A 22094-nucleotide genomic window follows, 5' to 3' on the forward strand; every position below is an offset into this window, starting at 1 on the left:
CAGTTTCTCTGCATCTTTGCCTCATCACTATCAACTCTTGTTTCTTACTGGGGTCATATACTAGGTTGGGGAAGAATGTTACCAAGCAATGGATCCCCTTCTCCCGTGGCTTACACTCTAGTTGAGATGAGACTGATGAATACTGCAAGAGTTTCCAGGCTGTTAGGAGTATTTAATTAGCACACTCTTCAAATGCTGGGATGTTCACGCTGCCATATCAGATTAACTAGCTCCATCAAAATGTAAAGGGTTATTAAGACAAGGTAAATGACACTATCTTTCACAAAAAGGCAGGGTATTTAAAATCTTTGGCTTTGGGACTTTGATGATTCCCAAGTTGATAAATCATTATGACCTAACTATGAGCAATGACGAGCTCCTGCTGGAGGCGATAGAGGCTTCACAGATATCTCTCAGTGACCTGCAATTATGGTTCGGCAACCCACCTCATTATTACTCGCTACCATGCGTGGGCCAGATTCTGCACTCAGTGTAGGTTTGCCGGGTTTGGCCTTTGTACTTGCTGCAGATATCAGGTACCAGGTGTGTCATTGGGAGGGATCCATTCTAATGAGAACCTCAGGGCTCACAGCCAAGGACTCCACTCAATGATTTTTTAAAAAAGGTGTTTGCTAGGAACATAATACAGCAAGCAAACATATGAACTTATATGGAGAATAAAATTCCTATTTTACCTGGCTTCAATCTTTCTATGGAGATTGAATTAATTTTTATTTCACTCTCATGAATTCCCAAATTGAGGTGTAGTCATTTTCATAAAACTGACATTCTGTAAAAAATTGCCTGAAGGTGTGAATTTTAAAAATTTACACTATTTAAAAGGTTAAGTGTAATTCTAGTCTCAAGTTTATCCACCAAAAAAACTAAAGGATGCAGTGTAGTTAAGTCTTTCTTATCACTATTTAATATTTGATGAAGTAAAATTATGTGGAGGGAAATGTTCCGTCTGCAGTGCTAAAATCAGAATATCTTTATGTCTGAATAAACTTTCAGCTGAAGTGGTTGATTAGGCCACAATTATTTCAAATCTACTTAAGATTTAGGATTCAACTGTTCACCTAACTGGACATGTTTCCTCCTGAACATTCAGTATTAGGGAAATCACATTTATAGTTTCCTCCAAATAGCCAAATAGTTATTCTTTGCTTAAGCTCATTGTGGAGATAGTTCAGTAATGCCTTTTCCCTACTAGAGTTAATTTAATGTTGCCTAACACTAACAAGAAAGATAAATAAGAAGTATTATAACTAGGAACTATGCATATAAAGGCATTCACACTCTATATTTTCTCAATGTAGTTTATAATCTTTTGGAGAGTTTATTTCTTCACCCTCCTGGTAACTCCTAGTACTTATCTTTAAAAGTAATTAAAACAAAATTCTATAACCCAATTAATTTCCCCTAACAATTTTAAGATTATAAAACTGCAACCCCCAATCCATGAGGAATATTAAGAATACTTCTATATTTATTAAAAAAGCAGTCTGAAAGAAATACCTGTAGTCAAAGGAAATAGGTTCCAGGGACTGAATTTACCACTTACTAGTTAAATGACATTGGGCAAATTCACCTATATTCCTTAGTTTCCATTTCATTTTGTAAACTGGAGTCAATAATCTTAAAAAGTATAGTAAACTTCCCAGAATTTTCTAAGAATTATATCAAATAATGCATATGGAAAAGCACTGAGTAAAATGTCATGTGTGTTACAAATGAAGTTATCCCCCATACAGACAGTGTTCAAAGCCATGTTTAGGAAGACAGATTTGGCAGTTATCTAATACCTGCTGCATTGAACAAGTAATCACACAATGAAGAGATCATCTTAGTCCACATGGGAATAAATGTGGATCCCAAACTACCTTGAGGGTAGTGGAAATGGAAACAGAGTTGATTTGTAACATGCATTGAAGAGGTTGATTTTCAATCTTTGTGGAGTGATTGGGTGCTCTGGTGTTGGAGAGAAAGAGATATCAAAGATCTTCCAAAACCATTAAGACTTCGTCCTGTCAAAAATTTTAATGCTTAATCCTATTTAAAACTAGTGATTTGCCCATTAAATTGGCCTGTGCTTGCTACTTCAGATTCACCGATGATTTCTGTTCCCATTTAATGTTCTATTTATAACCAAATCCTTGCCTGTTGAACCCTAATATTCCATGATAGTCTAGGCTTCCACCACTTTGACATCTGTTAATTCTGTTCTGCCTATGTCATTTCAAATGTCTGTTCCCATCTTTAGTCCTTTTTTCCTCCTTTCTTTAGACTATCTTCAATTCATTATTTAAAATTGTACCCCAAATGACTTTCTCCAGAAAGCCTTTCCTTTATTTTTCTTTCAGTTAAATGTTCCTATGTGTTAACTCTTCTTTATTGATTTACTTTTTACATTATTTCATGTGTTTTCCTTTTTTCTTTCTTACACTATACTACAAGTTCCCTGAAGGCAACTTCTTGCTCATCTATATCTTCCCAGCACCTAGCGAAGCATGGTACTCTGTATTACATGATGTATAATTTCTGAAGCAAAGGTTGGGTAACTGACTGGTTGAAAAGAAGAGTCATGGATTCCTGAAACCTGGTTAATGAAAAAATGTTCCTATATTATGTAATTGTCTCTCAGCTTTAAACCTACCTTTCTATGTTCTGCTTTGTGGAAGTGGGATCTAGAAACCTCATTTCCACTTTACCAGCTGACCCTATGTGGGAATCTGTCAATAGCAGGCACAATAGGGAGAACAGAAAGCTAAAGAAGGAAAGGGGAACTGCTCCTTACTATTTGTTTTCTTTTTATTCTTTAAGTGAGCATCTCCCAGCAAGGATTCTTCACCTTGGAAGTAGCAGATCTATCCCCATTTAGGAGCAAATATTCCAGTTTGCAATTTTTCCAACAAACCAGCTTCATATCACCCTCACAGACATTTGCACCAGCTGGCTGGCAAACCCTCCTTGGATGTATGGGTCCCAGCCCTGTGTTTTAATAATTTCAGTGGTTTCCGTTTGTTCCTTGGGCCACGAAGGTGATAGTGCTTCTTGCAGTTGTCACATTTATGATATTTAGAGTTCTCTTTTTATTCTCTTAGTTACCGAATTAACAAATCATAACTAATTACCAACTACTTATGTTAAATGTTCACTGTTAAAATAACTGGTGTGTTTTCTCTTCCCTGAACAGACCTTGGTTGTTACAAAAAAAAAGTAAGAATGACATTTACAGAAAAAGAGCAATAGTAAAATCATAAAGAAGTAAAGGGTGCTGCTAGGTTTGCATTTGGACTCATTGCATTTAATATATTGTCTTTACAATATTATATATTCATTGTGGAAAATAATTAGAAAATACAGATGAACAAAAACAGAAGCATTTTAAAAAGTCATTCATAATCACTCAGAAATAAGAACTGTTAACACTTTCTGGAGTTTAACATTTCAGACATTTTTTTCATGCACATATATATATAAAACATACATACTCAATATTTAAAGAAAAACAGAATTGTAATAGATACATTATTTGGCAACCTGCTTCTTTTATTATCAAGAGCCTCTTCACTTGTCCTAAAACAAACACCTACAACTGCCAGGTTTGTCTTTCTGAAGCACAGCTTTGGACAGCATGCCTAGGATAACTGCCTACTTAGATCAAGATTTAGGTTTAACACACTACTTTCACATATACTATTTTATGTAATTCTTACAAAATTCTGGAAGGCTAATTATCTTCTAAGTTTACTAATCTAACTTTTCATAAAAATTAAAGCTTAGGGAACATAGGTTACTTGCCAATGGTCACAAAACTGAGAGGCAGAGCCAGGACCTGGAATTCATGTCTTCCCATTACAAATCTCATGATTTTTCTACATAGCACATTGCTTCTATGCTTTGCCTGAAAACCTTCAACACCTCACATTGCCTCTTGATTAAAAACCTAAACTCCTTAGCCTAGTATTTAAAGTCTTTCATCATCTGCTCCCAAGCTGATCCTCTAAATTTCCCCTACAGATACTAACATCTCCAGCAAAACCTGAATACCACTTGAGCCCCGTGACTTCAGGATTTTGCTTATTCTACTAATTTTATTCACTTGTGATGTCTTCCCCACCAGGCTTTGCCTGTTAATTCCTATTTGCCACAAATGAAACATAAAACAAATTTGCAAAATAGATGAGATGACATATGGGTGGCATTTCAATTGAGTGAATTACAAAATGATGTTAAAAAACTGAATAGTTTTTAAAAAGTGAAATCCTGGATTTTAAAAAATCTCATTCCTTATATCAAAATAAATTCCACATTTAGACATAAAGAATAAAGCCACAAAAGTGCTGAAAGAAATAAATGATGCATTATTTTTAATATGATCACTGAAAGGATAATTTCCATAATGTACAATGAGCACAGGAAAATTAACAAGAAATAATACAATAGAAAATGATCTATGGGTATATTATATATTATATCTATTTATACATACACACATATATACATATATAGATAGCAAGTAAATATTTAATAAGATGATCAACTTAATGTATCATGAAACAATTTTTATTAAAACAATAATAAGATGCCGTAATGAGTTGGCAAAGTTTGATAATAAAATGCAGTATTGTTTGGAGTTTTCAGAATCAAGAATTCTTATATACTGTTTTTGGAAGACAATTTAGCAATCCGCACAAAATTTTGACCCAGAAATTCTACTTCCACAATTTAACTTCCATTTATTTATTCATTGTGAAGATGTTTACTAGAGAATCATTGTTGTATTGAAAACTTGGAGATAACCAATTTGGCCATCAGCAGAAAACTGGCTAAATAATATATGATACACATCCATAGAAAAAAACATTTTTGGGTCAAAAGAAATGAGCCATTAAAAGAAATTAACAAATGCTCACCCCAAATTGCAGGACAGTATGAAAATTAGGGGATAATATGATATATTTTATGTAAAGAAAACATATAAAGACACAATATTATGCTAATATATATTGAAATTAGCAGTGGTTAATTTTATTGATGTATGCCATGGAGAAGAACTGTTAAAAACTTTTTTTTTAATGTAATTTTTGAAACTATTTAAATTGCCATTAAATTTTTATTTTGCAAGGCCTGGTCCAAAGGCCATTGACTTCAAGAAGTTTTCTATGAATATTCCAGGACTATTCTGGAAAATATTTACACTTCTTGCATATGACATTTTTTCTTCTTGTCTTATATCTCCTACTGTAATGGAGATCATTGGGAGTAGGGCTGAAGTCTCACACATCTTTGTATCTCCCTGAGTAGGTTTTACACATTTGTATGTGTGTCTATATCCACATCTATATCTATCTTTCTACACAACACAAATTGTATTCCACCAAAATTCCTCTGACCTTATTTTGAAGCACCCTTTTTCTTAATTTACTCCATTAACTTAATTATCCATTCTTGAAAATTATCACTGGCAGTTCCCTGCTTGGAATAAAAAAAAAAAAAAATCTTCTACATCATTCACACTCCAGAACCACCTCAGATTCTATCCTTCAAAACCTTATTGAACACTGAGAAGGAAGGTCCATCGTATGTTCTGTTTTTAAGGTTCTTAAATAGTGTTTTATGCATATTTTTATCTTTTATTACAAGTTGATCAAATCTGTTTATTTAAGAGACAGCTTATGAAAATAATAAACCCCTTGCAATTTTTTGTCAAAATGAAAGCTTCTAATGGTGGAGACCATTTTATTAAGTATTTTGAAAGGGTTCAGTGGATATTTTTAGATGGAAATGATGAGACTCTGCCATTTACAAAGTTACAGGTCATTTCCAAAAATAAGAAAAAGTAATATGTAGGGAATGCTGAGGAATAGTATACAAATCAAAATCACTATGAGGAGAAAGCGAGAGCCCAATATGGCTTTGTCTATACTGTGTCAATAAACAGGTTGCAAAACAATTAACATAAGTATGATCCCTGGCATCTTGGTAAACTTGATTTACTATTTTTTAAAAACTTTGTAGGAAATCTTCTCTTTTGTGCCTCACATGTAATCAACAAAAGAGCCTTATTGAAATATCTAATGAGTAGGTAACCTAAACAGAAGCAATCATATTTATAGTCTTGCCCTTACAAGAGTTTAAAAAATCATAAACATCTTATTTCCTTATGAAGGCAGATGCTTTTTAATAGGATGGTAACTGGGGTCAGTATTTAAACAATAGAAGAGAATGACCAAGGGGAAATTATTTGATGGATTGGTAAGAGCACAGTGACAAGCATTTTCCAAATAAGATTGGCAAGTAGGCTCTCTACAATTTAATGAAAATATCTGCATAAGCCAAACACGAAACACACCGGTGTGAGCTAAATGTATTTCCATTGGTGGTGATAGAAGAAAGAGGAGGCAAATGATGAAGGAGAAATTACATGCCATAACCTCCCCAGAAATACAGCAGGCTTGTGACTGTAAGTATACAAGGGGCTCTATGTAGTCCCAGAATGAAAAAGAACTATGTGTCTATATTCCATTTCTGCCCTTACAAATTTCTGATTTTTTTTTTGCAGCTATCTAAGAAAAATTTGATATTGTTGTTGTCTAAGCACATTTAAACTTCAACTGAAATAACTGCCAAGTGATTCATGCCTATGTAGGTGAATATAACGATTGTATCTGGAGCCCCAGTGCGCCATTTTCATTTCACTTTAAATAAAAAACAAAATGTATCTATGTCAGTCAGTGGCCTTCTGCTGTACTCAGAGGTATCAAACAGGCTACAATTATGATTGTGAAGTGATTGTGTCACATTGGAGGAAGGTTTATTGCTTTTGAGTCTGCTAGGCAGTAACACATTCTGTTTCATATTACTCTTTATATCATTGTTTGGCTGTGACTAGAATAATCAAATGCCATCAAATGCTGTCAAATTCAATTTACAGTAGTTTTCATTGAAGCAGGCTTTCTGCATTATATTTCCTGTTTTCCTTTCTATAGCTGCCATGGAATAGTCACTGTGATCACGAGCTTTATTTACAAAACCAACAGAGTGAGGCCATGTCCTGGCCTATAACAGATACTTTATTTCCCTTTATTCAGAGTAGGAATTTGATGTGCTTTTCTCATACAATTAGCATAAAGTAGATGAAAGAAAACTGTTTCAAGAGGATGGGCATTCTAGAGCCTATGCTAATGTGCTTAGCGTAAAATGTAAATTCACATTAGCCATTTTTATATGTTCATGTATATTTGAATCAGAAATATTATCCTTCAAATTAATGTTTGCCAAGAAGAAATTTGGCTTGCTCACTTTTGGAAATGCCACTTACATATCAGAAATGCAATAATGCTTTCTACTTTCATGATTTTCCCACCAACTCTTAACTCATCCTTAAAGACTGATCTGAATGAAAGGATCTCAATATTTAAAGTTAAAAGAAGAATCTAAACTAAGTTTCACTATGTGTTCAAGGGGTAGGACCAGAAAAGGGAAGCCGTGAGGCTGCTCAGGGGAGACTAACAAAGGGCGTTGAAGTAGAGGATGAGGATCTTAGAGAAAAATGTGTTGTGCTGTGTATACCAAATGGAAATACATTGCTTTTGGAATGGGGTTTTCTATCTGCAAATCCTTTCTATCTGCCAGTGTATTCTGTCTTCACAAGCTCTCAGCTGACAGGCTCTGTCCTCCTTGATTCTGTGTTTTACTTTTCCCTTCCCTCTTATTTCTTTCTCTTTCTCTCTCTCTCATTCCCTCTCTCTCTCCTGCTTTCTTCCTTCTACCTTCCCCCTTCCCTTCTCCCCTTTTCCTTTTTTTCTTCTTTTTATGTGGATAAACTTAATAAATTATGCATATGATGGTATAAATAAGCTGCATTAACACCATCCATCCAGCTGGATGGAGACTCAAAACAGATGGCAACTGTAGAGTTGAGTCCCAATTTCTGCATATGAAAAGCAACATCTTTTGAGAATAAGAAACTTATTCAACTTCTCATAATAAGTGAAAGGAAATATTAGAATTCTCATCCCAGAACTGGGTTTACCTCTGCAATGCTATGTTCTTTTGGTTATTGAGTTTCTAGAGGATTGCTCTACACTTGATTGTAAGGGTTATATGGGCTAAGCTATGATGTCTAATCTTTCAAACAGATCTCAAGCAATAAATGTTACATGGTACTTATGGGCTTCCCCCCACTAAGATCACATGTAAAAGTTCCCAGCCTTAGTCTCTAGTGGGTGCTCCAAAAAACATGAATTCCACTATTACAGTATGGAAATAGAAAATGTGGTTGATTCTACAGGTCTGCAATATTTCACATTCTTAAATAATTAGAGTAGTAACAGTCAATCTTACCTGTGAATAATGTAGTTGATGATGACTCCATTTGGTTTTTTAGGTGGCATCCATTTAACCTCTATGCATGTTGATCCAAGTACCTTAAGAACAGGGGAATTAAGATCCATTGGGGCTGCTTCAGATGTTTTAGCAAATATCCTCCTGCTAACTCCACAACCTCCTAGAAAAAAATCAATGATTTTAGTCATTTGCAAAGTAGGGAAAAGAGTTATATAGAGAGTTAAGGAAATCATGAAAATCAATTTATCTGTCCTTCTGTATACATACGTGTATATATATTCTGGACTAGTACTTTACAGCTTTACAGGACATGAACAATTAAATGGGAATCATTTTTAGAAAATCTACTAATTAACCACATATTTACACAGGCTTTGACAATAAAGCATATGCTTGTCTGAACTGCGATTTCTCTAATTTACTGTAGTCTTTCTAGCCAGAAAGTGAAAATGTGTTTAAATTTCACAAGTGTGTATGACCTACACATCTTGTAAGCTCCTATTAATGTCACACACACACAACCGTTCTCACAGGAATTAAACCATTATTATGAAGGATATTGTACTTCCATTGGACAGTTCCTAGGATATGGAGAGGAAGAAGTTGACTGCATTTAAATCAAGGCAACATTAATTTAAAGCTATGTCCATGTTGAGCAGCTGAAGGCTGATCAGGGCAAACTGACTCTTAAGTTTTGAGATGAAGCCTAGGAAACTAGGATTCATTTCTATGGAAACTAGGATTCATTTGGAAACAGAAGTTCCTAAGAGCATGGACAGACAGGAGCTCAGCTACATGTTGAGTATAAGACTGGTAATTCCTTTTAGTCTGCAATTAAGTAACATGTTTTGTACACTGATATGAGTTATGCCTTTTCTTGTCTTAGCAACTGAGTACTCAATATTGTATTATCATATATAGACATACAGATATACAATAGTATCCATATCCATCTATCTATGCACAAATGAATTTAATGTGAAATGGAGATAAATAAAATAATGAACATGTAGCTCTCCTGATTTTCTGCGCTTCCCTTCTAATTCATAGTTTACATTTAAGCAATTACCATTTGGGGGGATGAACGGGATGAAGAAACTGTCTTAAGACAAAACAGATGGAAGATGATTTCACTGATCACTAGCCTAAGCCATGAAACTCAAGGTGACAGTTTATGCACATAAGATAGGGTTCAGGTAAACTCTGTAAAATGTGTAAGATTTGGGTATAACCCAACTTCTAAATAACTCCTCTCTCCCCTCTCCTGAATAAAATTTAAATAAAATCAAGGTGAATACATTTTCCAGGCAATTTTTGTATTAGCTGTTTTGTTTTACACTACCAATGACTCCTTTATGTAAGCTAGGTGTTTTTCTTTTAAAGTCTTATAAAACAAGGCTTTGTAAAACCAACATTTTAACGTATTTAAATATTCATGAATTAATGTGCAGAAATGCATAATGCTTCACTCAAGCCAGACTCTGATTTTTTCTGGGTAAACAGTCTACTACAAATAAGAAATGAAATGTTACCCTTTCTATTTGAGGTGAGACTCTGTTTCTTTTAAATGAAAATTTTCTCTTTTATGAAACATGTTTTTGGCCTAGGCCAAATTCTGAAAGACTCACCATTTTGACAGGCTTGTATCCTTATTTCATACTGTGTGAATGGAGTCAAATTTTCCAACAGGATGGAGTCATGGTGACCTGTGAGGAAGGTCAGAGGAGCGACACTTCCAGTACTGAGTAAGACATTGTACTCCACAGGGATTTGGGGGCTGAAGATGCCTTTAGAGGGACAAAGAAGCAAAAAAAGCAACTAAAACCATACATATATGCTATACAGATGGTCAAGAAATGTTTGGCCTTTAGGAACAATATATACTGAAAATTTAATCTCTAAAAGACTGATTGTTGCTTAGTATAGTAATTATAAACTGCCCAAAAAATAAGATGGAAAATATTAGAATGCATATTCTGATCACCCATTTTCAATAAATATGAAATATAGCAGTTCTATTTAAAGATACACTGTTTCAGCAAATAAAAATGAAGGCACAATGTTTTACATTTTTTAAAATTCATGTCAATTAGAAATGGCTTACTTTTAAAGTATGGAAAAAAACTAACAACCCTAGCTTCACTTGTACAATATTTTTTTTCTGTAAAGAAGTGTCTGTGTATCCCGACTGGCACAGGTCCTTGACATAACAGTCCATAAAATATCCAAATCATAATCTATCTAGAGAATTCCCAGGGTATTAATTACTGAGTCAGAGCAGTCTCCTCTTTCAATGAGACATATGGGCCTAAATCCATTTGAGATTTGGGTCCTAAACTTGCCATTTTTTACTATTGCTTCCAAATAAAGGAGGTTTTGTCCTTTTACACTTTTCACAATCTATTCATATAACTAAATAATTATTTGGTCTTGAACATCATAGATAGTTTTCTAAGGGGGAGGACAATAATGGTGTTTCCCACTAAATTTTCTCATTGTGTTGGTAGCTTATAACACTTGTGGATTTAAATACTTACCTTGGTACCTTTGCAGTATTTAAATAAGTTTGTCTTTGCTATAGAAACTATAAAATCTCCAGACAACATTACTGTGAAGACAGTGCAGGACTCAATGATCCATGAGATATTAAATCTAAAGAAGGAAATATGCTTTTGCTTTTATAAATATTTTCCCAATGTTTAAGGAGCAGAAGGTCTAGTACAAACCGAAGAAGTTTAGGATTTTGTGGGGGATGGATAAAAGCAGAGCTCTGGAGGAGATATTGAGCGTTGTCATAAGGCTAATCAGTTGTTTCATTTGGAGAGGTGCTAGATTATGCTCAAATTGGCAAACTAGATTGAGAATTTTTATTTTAAATTTGGAACATTCTAGTTAAACTATCTGTTACATTTGTCCCAGTAGCTTGAATGACTAAATTTCTATCAATTCCTAAATTTTCTCCAGCTTTGTATTTTTTCTGCATTCCAAACTCATATTTTCAAGAGTATTCTGGATAGTTCTACATGGATAGTCCACAGAGACCGTAATCTCTAAACAAGTTCAAGACAGAATTAGCTCTATTTTCCACTCCCCAAACTGCTCTTTTTCCTGAATTTCCTCTTGTAGTTCATGATAATTCCATCTTTCCATTTCCCTAAACTGGGGACCTTAGAATAATTCTTCACCACTTCCTTCTTCACTGTAAAGCTCAAATGAGCACTAAACTTTATTAATTCCTTCTTCAAGAAATTTGGGTTTTATATCTAATCAGCAATAAGGAGACTTTGAAGGTATTAACATAATCCCACCTATACTTTAGGAAGATTACACAGGTGGCAGAAAAACGATGGATTGAAAATTTGAGAGACTGTAGGTAGGGAGGCCAGTTTGAAAGTTATTACAAGTGTTGCAGCATAATCAAAGAAGAACAGTTCATTGCCTTTCACTTTGTGTCAGATGGCACACATTATCACATTTACCACCATTAGAAGATCAACTTCATAAAGGCAGGGGCTTCGTTTTACTCTGTACCGTAGTTCCAGTGCCTAGCTTTCAGCACAGAGTAGGAGCTCAGTAAATGCTGGTTGATTGAATGAATGATTAAATCTCATGCCAATTCTGTAAGGCAAATATTATTAATGTTTTCTTTTTAATATGAGGAAACTAAGGCTCAGGGAAGTTGAATCTCATTCCAAATGCACATTGATTAATAGGATAATCAGGACTTGAGCTCAGGTCCATCTGATACTAAAGCATATCGTTTTATATTTATGTTCTATGTTAATAATGGGATCTTGGATTGGGACATTTGGTGGAGAAAGTGAAAGGATAGTTTTGAGAGACTGTTTAGATACAGAGGAAAGAAGTAATACAAGAGTCAGAATCATCAATTTTGGAACAAATTATAGGCAGATATTTAAGGTTTTGAACACTAGACATCCCAAACTGAAAAATACATAAACATATGAGGATTCATGTCAAAATACATTCAGAGACAATGACAAACATGGTACATCAGAATATCAGTTTGACCAGCAAAATTTGGGAAACACACAATTTTCCTTCCTGAGTAACGGAACCTAGGAGAATCCCACTTTTTCCTGTTCACCAAAATTGGGCATGGTGTTTTCTTCCTAAAAGCCTGAGACTAGAAAGTTGTATGTGTAGTGAGTGATTAGTTGTTTTAATTTGACAGTCATCTTGTGGGGAACCAACTGTGTAAAAGCAGAAAAAGTTTATGCTGACATAACCAGTGTGCTGGACAAGTACTACTCATGATGTCATCAAAACACAACTCAATTCTGCTCTCTCACTTTAAAATGAATTCAGCATGGGTGAGTGATCTTCCCCAGACACTGGATGAAAGGTCGACTGTCTCTTTACGTTCCTGCTCTGTCTCAGGTAACAGTTCCATATTGTTTTTTAATCCATGAAGAAAAAAAAAAGTTTTCATAACAAAGATTAAACACCTAAATATGTTAAATCAATTCATTTTTCTTTTTTTTTATGGTATAGTGAGATAAACTGAGAATATTTTTACTGCTCCTAATAAGATTGCTACAATTAAAATGAAGCTTAGTGTTGGATGAAGAGCATTGAGTAGAGGGATTATTTGAAAACCTCAGTTCATTTACGGGTGAAGAAAACCTCAATATTAGAGGTGAAAAAGAAAAGCAAGAAAATCAACCCTCCCCTTCCCTGGCTAAAAAATGTCTTTGGAGAATGTTACTTCAATTGAAGAGTGAATTAGGGAAACCCTCAGTTTGCAATTTGACTTTCAGCGGGAAGACATGCTTATTAGAATGCCCATCAAGAATATTCTGGAATGTCAGAGCATACCATCTCACATTATGGGCATTTCTTCTTATTGCTACCCTGATATAATCTGTAAAGCACTAGGGAAAAAGGGTTGCTATTTGTAACCATAAATTTAAGACAAAATGTAGATAGAAGGAAAGAATGGCCTGGACATTGAACCTGTTATTGGGGTCGACTTCCTTCAGACCAACCTAATATCCCGAAATATAGCAGTATATCACTCTGTAGCCAATGAGATTGGTAGAAAAACGTTCCCCTTGAATGATAAATTATTTAATATATTTCAGAGGAAGACAAATACATTGGAATAGAATACCAAATTTGCATGAATTTTTAAGATAAAATGGACGATTTTAAAGAAATTGCAAGCTTGTGGTGGCTGCCTCAATCTGTTTTCCCAGGCCTCCTGGGATTACATGCTCATTCTGTGTTCTCTGCTCCCAGGGTAATCTGATAGAAAAGTTACAAACACACAATATGCCACCACTCTTGATGAACTAAGCAAACCACAGAGTGGAAATAGACAGACCAAATCCCTCCTCTACCCTCAGTTCTTAGTGACCACTGGTGAAGTACCTAACCTCTATGAATGTTGGTCTCTGCACCTGAGAACTGGTAAGAATAGTCACCTCCTAAAGAGTTGCGGCTACTAAATTAGAAAAATGAATGCAAATCCTTAAGCACATTCCTGCAAAATAGAAAGTGCTTCATAAAAGACAGACACCCTTACAAAAGAAAAATGAAATGAAATGGAATGGAATCTTAAAAACAGTGATGACACTCTTTCCATGTGCCTTCCCACGCTCCTTTTCACATTAAAAAGAGCCCATCTTCAGCATAAGGGTGATATCCTCATACAAATTAAATGTTATACACACTCAGGTAAATGTCTGTGTATTAATATTTTGTTACCTAGTTTTTTAAGTATACTTGAATATGATCAAGTTGCATTCCTAGGAGTAATTTTATCATTCGTTCTCATAGAAATTTAGAATGGTCCTCTTCCAATTAGTCTGAGGTTACTCATCACTGTGTGTCTTCAGTTCATCCCTACGAGTCAACTTGCATGCCTCAAGCCCTTCAACTCCCTGAGGGTGAGAGAACAAAACTGTGCTTCCACCACATTATGAATATAGACATAATCTTTAGCTAGGCTTAAACATGGCTAGCCAAAGCGCGAACCTGGAAAATGTATTTTTCGTGTCTTGGTTAATAGGAAGGAATGCCCTTTACACATACCTATGAGGTGCTGAAACAGAAAACGTGCCTTTCAGCTGTGAACGTGTCAAACACTGACATGCATTTCGGAAAGAGGACCCCTTCCACTGTCATAATTTATGGGACTGTGACACGAAAGTCTCCTGTGTTTCTGGAAACTCTACACCATCTGCAATGAGTCTGAAACTACCTAGCCCCCTGGTATTCTGATGACTAAATGAAATGAAATGGGCATATTTGTTAAAGTCAGCTGGGAGGCCATGCAGCTTGGTTAGTTCCCGAGTTCATAAATTTATGTCAGAGCAAGAGGAGCAGTGGAAGCTCAAGTGAACCAATTTACCCTAAGTGCAAATGGCAGTTTTGTTATTTGGTGTCAAAGTTACCAGTCGCACAATGACAAGCTGCCATAACACATTTTCTTGTTCACTAAAGAACAAGGATTTCGTTGGTTAATATTCCTTGCAATGCTCCTTTTCATAATTTACAACAACTAGATGCTGATAGGTTATTTAACATTTATGAAGTTAAGATGTAATCAGAAAAACCCTGATTATCTTTACAAATAAAAAAGTTAAATTATTCAACTTTTTTTTTTCCTTAGTGGTTTCATTTCACAGCAGGTGCATACTTTACAATGGGACAAGTCAATCAAATAATCCTTTCTTAAATCTTTTTTTAGGAGCTGAAGCAGGAACAATTCTAAGAGGAAAACTATTAATTCAGTTTGATAGCCCCATTTGCTTCAAAACACTGGTTGCGCATAATGCAATGTATGTAGCAGATCAGCCGAAATTCTCCTCTGTGTAGGTAGGGGTATCTTAGTTATGCCTTTTGGGGGGTGTGGAAGTGAAATAGGCCTCTTTCAAACACACATCTCCATCATATCTTGCCTTAGCTCAGGTGGTTTGACAGTAGGTGGAAAAAACTGGAAATCTGGAGAAGGTTGTAAGCAAATCTACAGAAGAGTGATTCTCTGCTTTGATCCGGACCTCGTAAGAGACGCCAGACCGAAGAGTCTTCAACCAGGTTGTGAAGGATCTTAGAATTTTGAATGGGACTGGTGGGGAGAAGGAAGGATAGCGCTGGATGGAATACGAACACAGAACAAATATCAATATAGAGATAATATAGCATTATTTACTATATAGTGTCACCTTTGTTGGGTGTGGGGTGAGAGGGGTTATCAGAGCTGAGGAGAAGGAAGACTACGTGTGTGTCTGTGCACATGGGTGCACTGGTGCATAGAACAAAGTGATGTGTGTGGCTGTGTGGGAAGGATCCCCAGGAGAGGAGAGTTAATCAGCCAAAATCATTTACCTCTAATACTGGGGAAGAAGCGTTTTAATTGTGTTAATTAGAACTACAAGAAGTGGCCTTTTTTGTCAGTCAGAAATGGTAGAACATGAGCAAATCTATATGGTTCAAACTACAATTCTCAGAAGAATTTTTAAAGTAAGTTTTCATTGAAAATTAAACAGATATTTAATTTAGAGAGAAAGGAATCAGGCCAAACTGGTTCTGGTTTATACATGTATAATGGCTCTTAGGACTTGACCAATTTTTATTGCAGGCCACAGCACTCTGTAATCTATATTGTGAAAATTGGTGTTGGCTCAAATGCAGGAGATGGAGGAAAAAATTTGGCTTTTGTAGTAATAATAATGAAAATGATAATAAAAATAAGAGCATTTATTGAATTCTATTGTATCATGCACTCTCCATAGGATCATCCCACCACTTTCCCGCTCTCCTTTTCTTTATTTTTCTCCATAACACTTGTTGCCAGCTAATGGACTACTTAATTTTCTTGTGATATTTATTTTCTGGTTCCATTATAAGTACCATAAGGGCAAGGCAGGGAGCTTTGTCTTTTATCTGGAGCTCCAAAGCCCAGAGCTGTGTGCAATAAACACTTGGTTAAATGGAAGGACAATTTTAGTGAATCTTCTAGGTTCTCAAATCATCTCCATCTTAAAGCCGATGAAACAGACTAAGAAAGGTTAAATAAATTGCCCAATGTCCCACAACTGATAAGAGAATTTGACCCCAGATCTTTCTGGCCTTTGCACCTGAGAGCTTCCTAATCGGCTCATTTTCAGGATTTCTACTACTTCAGTGAATATTCAATCTACTAGTTCTGTGATTCTGACAAGTGAAGGGAAGGCTAATAGAAATTTGGCAGCTGATCATGATCAACTGATAGATTTTCTGAAACCTATTTGTGTATTGGAACTTAAATTAATATGATCTGAATGGGGACAAAAACAAAATTGAGGTTTAAAAATTCAAGAATCAGCAAAGGTGAGAGCTTAGCAGAGACTTTTTCTACCCGATGATTATTAAGATTTAGAACTAGCTCCCAGTAGGGGTTACAGGATTGAGTGACAAAGAATTTCAATTTAGGACTGTCTGACAGATTGGATAGAGCCATGATTTGTCAGGGGAGAAAACAACTAAAAAATTCAGAGTATGAAGTGAAGCTAAGCACATGTTCCATATAATGTAATAGAGAGGGGAGAGAAGAGACGTGAATTCAGATGATCAGAAAGAATTTTTAAAACATCTTATAAACACCCTCAAGCCACAGTGAATTGTGACCATCTAGTCAGTTAGTGTCTAAGTTTACTGTCTATGAGTCTGTGAACAAGAACACACCAAAGTCCCATGGGTACAGAATGGAAAACAGACATTGCTTCCTCATGCCTTGCTTTGCTTATATGAACACGGATGGTTTCAGGCCAACTGCTTGACTTACCATCTAACATACTGAAGCTTACCCTCACCTGAGACTGAACTGGTTTCCCCATCCCAAATACACTCAAGTTGTCTTCCAAGATCCAGCTCAATGATTGTTTCTTCTGACAAACTATCCCTCTCCCCACATTGCCCTCTTCCTCCTATTGGCCACTTTTCTATTTACATATCATTATTGCTTTGTTTGATAGTTAAGTGGTCTGCCTCCTCAAAAGGACCAAAGGGTTATCCGGCCAGGAGTTGGATTGTTTCCTTTGCATTTCCATCATGTTTAGCCCACTATGCTGAATAGAATGAAATGTAATTTTTCAACATATAAATTACAATGATTTTAAATTGGAGCAAGGAGTAGGTGAGAATTCTGCTGACCACTTTTAAAGGCACTAAACTAGGTTGGAACAAACCTCCTAAGACGTGAAGGAATATAGAAGAGTAAAGGTGTGTGGTCTGGTGTGTGGAAATGAGGCCGATGATATCATAAAAGGGAGGGCTGACTATGGAGGCTTGGGTGGAATGTTGTGAGACTAGCACAGCTTTGTTGTTTATTCATTTATTTATATTTTTCATTCCTACATTCAAATTTCAATGAAGGTTGATTTGAGAGGCTATGAGACACTAGGTATTTTGACAAGTGCTTTCAGTACCCAAAGTGAAGATTATCCAGTCTTTGCTGTTGAGCAGCTTAGAGTCAAAAGGAGAGAGGAAAAAGACATGTAGAGAATTAAAATAAAATGTAGTAAAATCTATGAGAACAGAGGCAAGTACTTTAGGAGCACCTGGCATAGAACTGGAGTTTCAGAGGAGGGTTCCTGGAGGAAACCACCCACACCAACACGTCCCCACAAGAAAAATGTTTTTATGAATTACAGTTCAAGGTCACAGACCCTTTAAGAACCCCTGTTGTAGACCAATAACAAAGAGTAGCACTAAATTAGGAGGCTGTTGCTATAATCCTGACAGATTAGGAAGCCTGAACTAACACGGTGTAATGGCAACGAGAAGCAAAGGTGAGTTGCAAAATGGCTGGTGATGGTTGGCGGGCACTTTGGGACTTGTGAAGTCCTCTTCAATGAAGTTAAATCTCAATAGCCCACTATGCCCAGGCCTCCAGTCTCCCGGCATCTCTTGTCCATCTCCTATTTCCTCCTGGTACTTCCAGACTTAATATTTGTGGAATTTAACTATTTAGGAGAGACCCAGAGCTTCCAAAATAGTTGGCACTTTCTAATTAGGCTCAGGCTTGAAATATGTGTACCGTGGGACTGGAAATAGCACAGACGATCGCTTAGTTAGTTGATTTCACATGGTAGCTCTCATTGAACTAATATTCCCAACTGTGTTTAATTTTGAAGATCTCAGAGTGTATCCCTCATTAACACTAACTATCCACCATACTTGCTATAATGTAAGAAAGTCATCACTTTCCCCATTCCCATGCCTAAGTGTGTGAAACCTGCCTGTTGAGAATGACTTCCTTTCTCTATTTGTTGAACTCTTCTCATATGACCCCAAGAAATATTTCCCCCTCTCTTGAATTTCTAGAACACTTTATACCAATTGTAAGGAAATTTTACATAGTTTTGTTTAATAGCTATCTTATTTCTCCCTGTCAATAGCAAGGTCCTGGATAGGAGGGACTATGAGTCATCCCTCCATATGGTACTCATGGTGCCTGGCATTGCCACCTTAGGGGCTCAGTAAACATTTCCACGTTAAAGCATAGATGAATCCATCTATACAAAGACAAATTGTATCCAATAAAGCTACAGATAAAATCACCCTACTGTGTTACTGGATGAACCGCCTTTGTATTACACTGTCCTCATTTGTATTTCCTCTATCTATAGCAAAATTCTTTTTTAGCATTTGAATGAACCATAGTAGAACACAGAAAGAAGTTCTGCACTAAGGTTTAAAAATAGTGGGAAAATATAGCATAGTGGTTTTGATCATAGAATTTGGAGTGAGACTCATGTGGAGTCATGGGTGGGAAGACACTTCCTTGACGAGTAACCAAGAGAAAATAGCTTAGAATTTCTAAATTGGCTTTTCTCATGAATAAAATGGATAAAACAATAGTACCTATTACTTTAACTTATTATGAGCATTAAATGAGATAGGTGTTACTCTCTTAACAAAATGCCTGTTAGAATTCAATAAAAACAATAAATCTATTAAAATAAAATTTCACACATATCACCTATAAATAATTTTTCTATTGAAATGTAACACCACTTGTCACTTGGTTATTGGACTTACAAGTTGAGAAAACTGAAGCAATTGTTATTCCAGTTAATGCAAATGAATTCCTTAGAAAGATTAATGCCGATTTTGACTTTAAGTGGATAGTATCTAGTCTAAATACGCGGCAGTTGATGAGCTTACTAAACACCAAGATGTCTAATGTCTATAGATAGGCCATATTGTGCCTAGCTACTATCTAATCAAAACTTGATTAATAAAAAGCATTTATATTCCTAAGAAATATTAATTAAAATGATTTCTCAGTAGAAGAATTATTACCAATTCTTTTCTTTAATGGACTAAGAGATAAATGTGAAAGGAAAAGCATCAGTATTTCAATATTATGCATTAAATCTAAATAACTCAAAATCCTTAGAAAGTGCATGTTGAATGCAACGACATTGTTAATTAGAACATGATTAAGAGCTAAGATAGTTCAAAATATAGTCATCACCTTGATAAATTAGGAAGGCTCATTATTACCATCAGAGTTTAAATAATTTTGAATGTTTGGATTCCCAAACAGCAGGGATATCTATCTCCATTCTTATTCTGAGTATATCATTTATGTTCCTTGAAGTATTTGCTTCTTCATTTTCTTTAATTTTTCACCCATTAAGGTCACATATATCCTTTGCTCTCTTTAAAATGAATATGTAACTCCTAGAACTAAGTCTCTGAGCTTGTAAAAGGCTAGAAAGAATATTTAGGAATAAACTGAGCTGGCTTGTATTATCTGCAGATTCGAATAATAATGCCTGGCATCTATCCAGCACACTGCCTTGTTTACTTCATACAGCAACAATGCAAAGTAGATATTTAATATTCTCTTTCACAAATGAGAAACATGAAGCTCAGAGACATTATGTAGCTTATCCAAGGTCACACAGGACAACTAAATGGTGAGACCCATTCCACCTAGAAACAAATACTTGTTTTCCTGAAGTAGGTGAGAAATATTATGTATCCACAAGACAAGTCTTTGGAAAATATGTATGTGTTCCATGTTTGTCTTTAAAGAAGGAATTTGTGTTTGTGTCCGTGAGTGTGTGTGTGTATACAAGGTTGAGTTAGCATGGGAAAAGGAGTTGATTTGCACAGGAAATCAAGTATTTGAAGAATTTTTAACAGAAGAAAGTCCAAAATTTATTTCTATTTGCCTATATGATAAATTTTGGAAGTATACTCACCATCTTGTTCCTCCATTAATTCAGCAAATATTTATAAGGATATGGTGTCTGTCTGTTACCTAATTTGGAAGTACAAATGATACACAAAAGAGTGGAAATCCTGATTTTCTACAGCGTAATGTTTTAATAACATTATTACTGATATTTATCAAATAATAAGGGGATACAATGGACCAGGATTTATCTGGGCAGCAGAAGAATGTCTACCAAGGATTTAAAATAGTCTTTAAATAATCTCTTTATAGATATTTGAGAACTATTTCCCCCTAGCTAATTAAATTCTTCCTGCACTTGGAATCTGATTTTGCTAAGTCATATCTTATTCCTTCTGAACTTTTGGACCCCTAGTTAAAGATATCTGGTTATGAGTTCTTTACGCCTCAGGAGATGACTATTGCAGGTGGATATTTTCCCTTTAGGGGCTCACCATTTTCCACAATTAATTTTTCTGGTCTTGAAATGCCCAGGAAGATATCTTTCCAGAGTCCTTTGGTTTTCACCAATCCCCGCTCTGTTTTTTGGCCCTCTGTACTACTATTTTGAAAGCATAGCTGCTCCATTATAAATTTGAGGGAGTTTGGGCAATAAATAAAAAGCTTGATTTGGATTTAAGAGTGAGACCAAAGGCAGGAAGGAACTGCTCTTAAAAGGTATAGCTGAGAGTGGATACGAATTTGAATTCTAGCTCTGCTGTGTGACCTTGAGCAGTGTATTACTACTTTGAGATTCAAATTTCTTATCTTAATATTAATAAGATAATAATAAAACCTGTTTCCTAAGGTTTTCATGAAAATTAAATGAAGTAAGGCAGGGAAAGTGCTCATCAAAGTGTTTAGCACATAATAAGGCTTTAATAAATTACATATATAACAAGTTATATGGATGTTTTTATATGGTATTTGCTGTTAGAACCACAGCAACACTAGCCCTGGATATTTTCACATATTCTCTAGTCATCACTCTTTTTACTAGGAGGCTGTCTAAACATGTACTAAAATTTAGTCTATAGATAGCATTGAAACAATAATTTGAAAGCTGAAAACTCATTTAATTGCCTAGACAATTTTTCTATTGTCAAATAACCACATACACTTTTTTTGTCCCAGCAACATACCCGTGTAAAGTCATTCTATTCATGGTGATCACAAAACAAATTACACCTGAAGCAATTCAGTTAATTTATTAACTATTTTGGCATTGGACATTCAGAACAAACTGGTTTGATTCATGTTTTCAAAGAATTAATTAAGCACTTGGCTTGCCTGGTGTTTTGTGATCCATGGTATCACATCTAAGTCACCTGGGGATCTTTAAAACAGATCTAGAATTCTTAACTCCAAAGCAGGCAATTCTGACTCAGTAAACTTGGGGTTGAAAATCTCTCTTTGCACAAGCTTCCAGGTAATTCTAAGGCTCATTCCGGTTTGCGAACTAGTGGGATAGACCATTTTGCCCATTATTCAGTTCTATGGTGCAATCATTCTGTAATGTCAAGGGAATAGGGCAAATAATTAG

At 35.4% G+C, this 22094-nt stretch overlaps 1 protein-coding gene across 1 annotated transcript in view; it reads right to left on the bottom strand.

Annotated features, from left to right (window-relative positions):
- Nucleotides 1-22094, bottom strand: part of USH2A (usherin) — an 838570-nt gene that overhangs the window by 92798 nt on the left and 723678 nt on the right. Inside the window, exons 58-59 of the mRNA XM_058275221.2 lie at nucleotides 9984-10142; nucleotides 8353-8515 (exon numbers count right to left, since the gene is read on the bottom strand). Coding sequence (XP_058131204.1) covers nucleotides 8353-8515; nucleotides 9984-10142 — 322 coding nt within the window. The remainder of the gene's footprint in view (nucleotides 1-8352; nucleotides 8516-9983; nucleotides 10143-22094) is intronic.

Source organism: Dasypus novemcinctus, chromosome 13, assembly GCF_030445035.2.
Source record: "Dasypus novemcinctus isolate mDasNov1 chromosome 13, mDasNov1.1.hap2, whole genome shotgun sequence".
Taxonomy (NCBI): domain Eukaryota; kingdom Metazoa; phylum Chordata; class Mammalia; order Cingulata; family Dasypodidae; genus Dasypus; species Dasypus novemcinctus.